This window comes from Mesitornis unicolor, unplaced genomic scaffold, assembly GCF_000695765.1.
Source record: "Mesitornis unicolor isolate BGI_N332 unplaced genomic scaffold, ASM69576v1 scaffold2236, whole genome shotgun sequence".
In the NCBI taxonomy this organism is placed as follows: domain Eukaryota; kingdom Metazoa; phylum Chordata; class Aves; order Mesitornithiformes; family Mesitornithidae; genus Mesitornis; species Mesitornis unicolor.
In genome coordinates, this window is record NW_010192885.1 from 1 (window position 1) to 7169 (window position 7169).

Consider the following 7169-nt stretch of genomic DNA (forward strand, 5'->3'; position numbering starts at 1 on the left):
CCATTCCCGCCGGGCCCCGCACCTCTCTTCGGCGCGCCGGCCTCACCCGGGCTCCTCCGGCCTGCGGGTCCCTTGTGTTTCACCACCACCACCACCACAACCACCCCGGGGTCCAGCGGCTGTTCTCCTTTCCATGCTCATCGATGCCGTGCTACGCCCGGCCCTGCTGTGTTCTTGTCGCCGTGATGAGTGTCCCCGTCTTCAGGCACGGCTGTGTCGTGCAGTTCCGGGCGCGCAGCTCGGCTGTGTGTGCCTGTCGGACGCTGTAGCTGGGCTGTACAGCCACGCTCAGCTTTGCTCTACACACGGGTGCTGCTTGTGCACCTGTGTTGCATACAGATGCGCTCGCTTTCCGTAAATACTCACCTGCAGTGCAGGTGTGCTTGCGTGTCCCTCTGTGTACAGCCGTACTGTTGAGTACCTGCTAGTTTTCCCCTCTGCATGTAGCTGCTCCTGAGCTGTGCTTGCATGTGTGCCTGCAGGAAACCAAACACCCCTCATTTCTGCCTGCCTTCCCTCAGCCCTCCCTGTCACCCTCCCCCCAGCCAAGAAAAACAGGATGCCTTTGTTAAGTATTTCTCAATACATAGCTCACCTATAATGACGGCTGTGCATGTCTTGCATCTTAAAATAACACTCTGAAATTAATGAGCGCTTTTAAAATGAGCAAAAAAACCCAAGCTTGTGTACTTTGCTAGACACAGTGAGCTCGTGTAGTGGGGATTAAAAAAAACCTTTTTCCTTAAGTTGTTTGACTCTGTTTTTCAGGTGTGTCAGCCCAGTCCTTCCTTCACTGCTTTACACTGACTAGCTCTGCTTTTAATCTGCAAGTTGCTACTCCTGGGGTAAGTAAAAACAGGCAGTTACTGTGATTTCAGTCTGAAAACAATTGGTATCTCAATTAAAAGAGAGAATTATACTATTTTTGAGAGGTGTTTTATTGGCTTTATAGATTAAGGGACTTTTAAAATTCTGTTTTGTTAATATTGAACTGAATGCATGCTTCATTTAATGTGCTTCTGAACTGCTCTTGTCCAGTATCTGCTACCCACAAAGAGTGGAGAGAGAACCATTAGAAGAACTACTTCAGTGGGAAAATTGGGAGGCTTCAGGTTTTTGAGAGCCTCTCAAAGCCCCATGTCGTTGTCCTTCGAGAAGCATAGTGGATATCTGTGTGGTGATGGTAACTGCAGGCTTTGAACCACGTTTTCCCTAGGGGAAGTCAATTGATTTTGTGGATGTGAACGAGAGCAACATGCGCTGGATACAGGACTTTCGTATGAAGTCGTACGCGAACCCTGCCAAGTTGGAGTCGATTGATGGTAAGGGCTTTACTGTTGGCCAGTGTGTCATCTCCATTTATCAGGGAAAAAATGCGTAGTGTTAGGTCTTTAGGGAAGAATGACACAGAAAAGGCATAAAATCTGTGTTTTAAGAGGAAGTTCTGGTAACTACGGTTGTTATTTTCTTATTTAGTGTGGATTGGTAATTCTCACGTATATAAACCCCACAATATATATATTCTCTCTCTTGTGTGTGTATATATACACTATATATTGTTATTTTAAAAAATAAATAGTTTCCTAAAGTGGAAGCTAGCAGACATAGTGGCTTTAAGCTTTGCCAGGGTAAGAATGTCTCATTAAAAATCTATTCTCTGTCCTAAAAAGGACTTTTTTCTCTGCTCCATATAGTATAGTCTCTTGTATTTCTTTAGTGCATTCCGTTTATACAGTTTTTCACTGACTCATATGGTATTGTAGTAATTTTGTCAAATTTGCAATAGGTTTACGATCAGGCTTTTTTTGTATGTTACCTCTATAACAATTAATCTATTCTTTCCTCCTTACTAGGCACTAGGTACCATGCGCTGCTGATTCCAAACTGTCCTGGGGCTATGACTGACCTTGCAAACAGTGGATACCTGGCTAAAATACTTCAGCACTTCAGCACTGAGAACAGTAGGTGAACGCAGTTAGATATTTTGTTAAATAAAATAATATTACCATACAGTTGATGTAAGACTGTTACCTTCCAGGGACTTAAAAATGCTTACATAGTTAAAGAGTATTCAGACCGGGAAAGACCCGCTTTAGCAAAACGTGTCTTCTCTTAAAAAGCTTCCTCTTTATGTACATATATATATTAAAATATTAGTAGCTTTTCAATGCTTGTTTCAGAAGAGGGTTCTCTGCCTTACAGAAATTTATCTCGCCAAGTCAGTAGGAAGCAAGGCTCAGAGCCCAATGTGGAATGTACCAGGATCATTGTTATGGCTATAGTTAATAAAGACTTAGGTGTGCTTCTCATTTAACATTTAAGTGTGTGTGTTTCTCTCTGACTGGTGCTGTCTCTGAACTGGAGTTAACAGCTAGTAACTCTCTGCAAGACTGGGCCAATTCTTATTGTAGCGTGCAGGAAAAACCTTACAGCCTAAGAGAGCATAAACACAGAATCACAGAACGTTAGGGATTGGAAGGGACCTCAAAAGATCATCCAGTCCAATCCAGTGCAGTATAATTTTATGGCAGGAAGGCAACATGCCGTAACATAAAGAATCTCATGATCACTAATGTGTGTTGGCTGTCTGAAAATGCTCACAGCTTCTCAGAGATGCTTTGATTTTTATTTTTTTTCTAGAGCCTATCTGTGCAGTTGGACATGGAGTTGCAGCTTTGTGTTGTGCCAGCAATGAGGATAAATCCTGGTTATTTCAGGGATACAGCCTGACAGGGGTAGGTTGTGCTTTCATCTGACTTTTACTGTTAGGGGGCTTTTTTTGCTTTGCAGGAGCCTGTGAATTCAGGTGCTGGTGTTTCTGGTCTTATCCAAGAACTTCCTACAAATATAAATCATCAGTTTGGTACTCTTGGTTTATGTGAAGAGTGTGGCGAGTTGTCATTGGCAAGGGAGTCCAACACTGAGCACGTGAAGGGATTGTCTCAGTTGTGGAGAGTGTTTTCCTTCTGATTGTTCCGTAAATTTTAAATTGAATCAATGAAATGCTGGAAATGACTGCTGCAGCTCTTTGGAGTCATAGTTGAGGGCTTTTAAGAATTGCTTTTTTGGTTTTATGAATGCTGGAGGTAAGTTGTATTTCTCAAAGTGCCTTTCATTTTAAAAGGTAGAGGATGTTTTAGGCAACAAGGCTGTTCTTACAAACTGGCTTGTAATTCAAAAAGTAGTCAGATACTGTTGGTGTTTTATTTAATGTGCAGTCATATCTCTGACCTCACAGACCGTTTATATGGTGGTTGTGCCTGTGCACCAAGGTGATGCAGACCTCTATAGTACAACTTCCAGAGTTCAAAAATTGACATGCAGAGTTAAGAAATTAGGCTTACAGGACTCACAAAAGCTGTCAGTGTTCTGATATGCTTGTATTTGGCTTTACAATCCATGATAAAGTGTTTTAGATGAGAGGCGTGATGTGCCCAGGTATAGTTGCTATGGAAACCATAAAATTCAAGTTCTTCCTGTGCATATAAAAACGAAACTAAGCGCTCTTTTAATTTTTCTCTCTTCATTTCAGTGGTTTCCCATATTCATTCCAAAGCAGAGTACTGTTATTTGGACTCTGCAGGTGGCACAGCTTTTGTGTCCAAGTGTTTGTGTCCAACAGCCAAACAGGTCTGTGCTGTCGTGAAGTTAATTGCACGCACACAGTTCAGTGTCCAGGTCATGTGCAGAAGTTGATTGGTGTCATTCTTCTTATTGATCTCATGTAAGACTTTTCAGTTTGCTCCCTACAGAAAATCCATAGAAGCTGCTTGTGGTTGTTTGGTTTTGTGCTTCATTTCTGTTTCATTTCCTGTATACAGGTGGGGGAAATATAGAGGGAACAGAAAAATAAGTTATGAGTGGAAATATGTGTTGGTTTTGCTTGGTGCTTTTTTTAATAAAAAGCAAGACAGACTTACTTTTGATCTTTTTTCAGCCCTCTGTGTATGAACTAGTAAGGCAGCCTAACTTTGCCAGTTTGTCCATTATCGTGGAAGATTTCGTGAAAGATTCTGGAGCTACGTTTAGTGGTACGTCACTTTCTTGTCCAGCACTTCATGTTTTGTGGCTGTGTTTTGGAAATGAGTGTTTGCATGCCAGATTTACTCAGCTGAACAGGACTCTTGACAGGATATTTCATCTTCCCATTCCATGCTGCAGCTGCTTCCTTACTGTATGGCAGGGAGCGTGTGCTCTGCTGGGACCGGTTAAGTTCCAGATTTTGGGGTTGTCTTTTATTCAAGCAATAACTTCATTATTTACAACTAGAGGCACTATACGTAATGGTTTTCATTGCTCTATTAGCTATCTTTTACCATCAAGTGTTTTACTCATAGCTAGATCTGATTTTTGTAGGAGTTTGTTTTGTTGCTAGTAATTTCATTAATTATTTGTCAATATGTAGAAGTTTGGCTTTTGTACTGTAAAAGCTGAAGTTCTGTCCTGTATGAGAAACTAAATCTTTTAAAGTAACAAAGTCACTTTTATTTCCTAGATTATTTCTGGATGTGCAGGGAAAAATGTCACTTTCTTTGCGTGCCGCTCTCTTGCAGTACTGAAGAGCTACTGGGAGAATTAAATAATAAGCTATAAATGGCTCTATTCAGTTGCAGCTGTCAATCAGTCTGCTGTTTTGTAAGGTAATTCTTTAGAATCTGTCCTTAAAGAGAATGATGAGATGCCTATGGCATTTAAGTCATCCTTTATTGAACAGAATAATGCCACCCATTGAACTGATACTATCTGAAGTGGCCAGATTAGAGATTACACACCCACAGCATGGACAGGAAACAGAACCAGGCTGCTAATACCATGCATCTATTTTTCACTAAGAAGGAATGCCACTGTCTTGTCGAACTGCTATGTATTAATTGCTTAATCCTCTTCCATCCCTGCTGCTGTCAGCCTGTTTGTGTTTAAATGGCATCTTAATGGCTTTTGAGTGAGCTGCTGCTGCCACCTTCTGCGTAATGGATTCAGTACTGATGGTTTAAAAGCTGGCGTCTGTGATACCTGTTATGTCACCTATGCTTGGTTGCAGAGGTACTGACAAATTAGGCAAGAGGAAGAAAGGTACGCAGGGTTTGAAGGCACTTAGCCAGAATTTAGGCAGTCAGAGGCTGGGAGAGGGAGAAGAAAATAAGAGTTGTTCATTACTGACAGAATAATGGCTCTGTCTGGAGTGAGGTGACTTAAAAATACTGCTTGGTGTTCTGAACAACTGTGGGAAGATGTTAACACATCAGGTTGTTATACTTGGCCAGAAAAAAAAGTATTTTTCCGCAGGCTTTTTGTAGCGTGGTGGTTACAACTTTGATGGCTTACACAGGAAGAGTTTATTTTGTACTGTGGGATAACAACTTTAAAATATATACTTTGAGATTTTATTGTTTTCACAGTAAAAGAGATTTTTCTCTTGATATATGCACTTCACCTATCTGGTTTTAATTCAATCAAGGGACCAGTCCTGCTGTCCTTTCAGAGAAGGACTTCCTAGTGATACTGTTTCAGGATTGGGATCTCAAGATTGTCCCTGTCTTTGGGGTAATAGATGAGCACGTCAGTCACCCACCAAATCAAAACAGTGATCTCCTATGTTAGTTCTATCAGCGATGTGATATCGAAACTTGAAGTAGTGTCCACGAACACAATGCTTGTTTCTTTTTCTCCTTTATTTAGCCAGCAATCCAGATGCTGTACATGTTGTGCTCGACAGGCACCTGGTGACGGGCCAGAATGAGAATTCCACCCTTCCTGCAGTCCAGAATCTTCTTCTTCTTTGCAATGTCAGGTGAGGCAACCTGAGAGATAAGAACTAGGAACAGGCAGTGGTGAGCATCTCTTAGTTTCAGGAATATTGTCCCTCAAAATATTGTTGTCTTTGTTTGGTCTAGCTATTCAGTTGGTTATAGCTTTTGGTAAAAATCATTTGTGATTATGGAAGAAAAAATATAAGGTAAAATGACTTGGGAAATGCAGAGCTGTCTTATCAGGACTGGTAAAGTAGGAAGCAGAATGGGCTTCACTAAGCATTTTTGTTCAGAGAAGCATCTTTTGTGTGTCGTTCTTTGTGCTTTGACGAGTTCCCATTTAGTCAACTATGTTTTAGGAATGAACAAATTTAACTTCTTTGGTAGTGGCCTGGCCGTTTGACTGTCATTCACCTTGTCAGATTGAAGAACACATAAGTAACTACAAAAATCTTCTTTTGTTCAGGTGAATGTGTGTTAGAAGTCCTTTCCTGGCTGTGGACTAACAGGTCGTGTCATGTTTGGATGTGTTTCATTCAGCAGGAAATGAAGGAGCAGGTCTCTTTGCAAATAGGATGGATGAAGAGCCAGCAGACTAAGGATTTGCATGTCTGTTAACTGGATAAAACATCCTTCTAGATTTCTGTCCTGGACTATGAAGTGACTGTGACAGTGAAGCGGCGATGTTGGGTTTTGTATATACAGAATGGGTGAAAGTTGTGAATAAGAAAAGTTTGAAGTGCATCGCATCACGCTTCAGGAGAAACTGTGAAACCACTTTGCATTGTTTTTTGTTGCTACATCTTTTTTTCACTGCTTCTCCCTAGACCCTTAATTTACAAATGCTGGGAACTATATTTAAAAAAAAACAGTTGTTACTATAAATACAAATTGCTGAAGCTGAAAACCTTGTTCTAGGTTGACATTATACCGATTATTAGTAACTCTGCCCCAAAGAGCACTTGGAACTCTCTGAACCACCTGGTGTTTGTTTAAAATACCAACGTCTACATCTAGAGCTTCACTGAAAAGCAATTTCAGATGCGTTCTCGCCTTTCTTTTGGTAGGTCACGTTTCTGTCTGAACTTTGAACGTGTCTGGAACACTTGGATGTACTTGGAAATAGGATGGAAAATGCTTAGCTAAGCTCTGAGTAAAGCAGAACCAGTTGTTGGAAGGTGGCTCACAGTGCTGGTGCTGTCAGCATAACGTGCCCTTGTTTTCTTCCTTGCCCGTTCCCATTATTGGACTTCTGTTTAAAATGTTTGCTCAGCTGTTTTTAAATGCTCTTCTGACTGGTTGTCTGTTCCCCTTTGTGGTGCTTATGTTATGATTTTTGTTCCCTGTCCAATGTTTGAAATATTTCTCTCTGGTAAGTCCATTGTGGCTGTCTCTTGCTGGAATTTTATGGAGAAATAA

At 41.1% G+C, this 7169-nt stretch overlaps 1 protein-coding gene across 1 annotated transcript; it reads left to right on the forward strand.

The window, feature by feature from the left end:
* The first annotated feature begins 143 nt into the window (after window positions 1-143).
* PDDC1 (Parkinson disease 7 domain containing 1) lies at window positions 144-6425 on the forward strand. The gene is made up of 8 exons (XM_010187270.1): window positions 144-255; window positions 769-845; window positions 1217-1322; window positions 1854-1961; window positions 2641-2735; window positions 3938-4031; window positions 5680-5791; window positions 6294-6425. Exons 1-8 carry the CDS (start codon window positions 144-146, stop codon window positions 6298-6300), a joined length of 711 nt encoding a protein of 236 aa, XP_010185572.1. The 3' UTR covers window positions 6301-6425.
* Window positions 6426-7169: the final 744 nt, after the last annotated feature.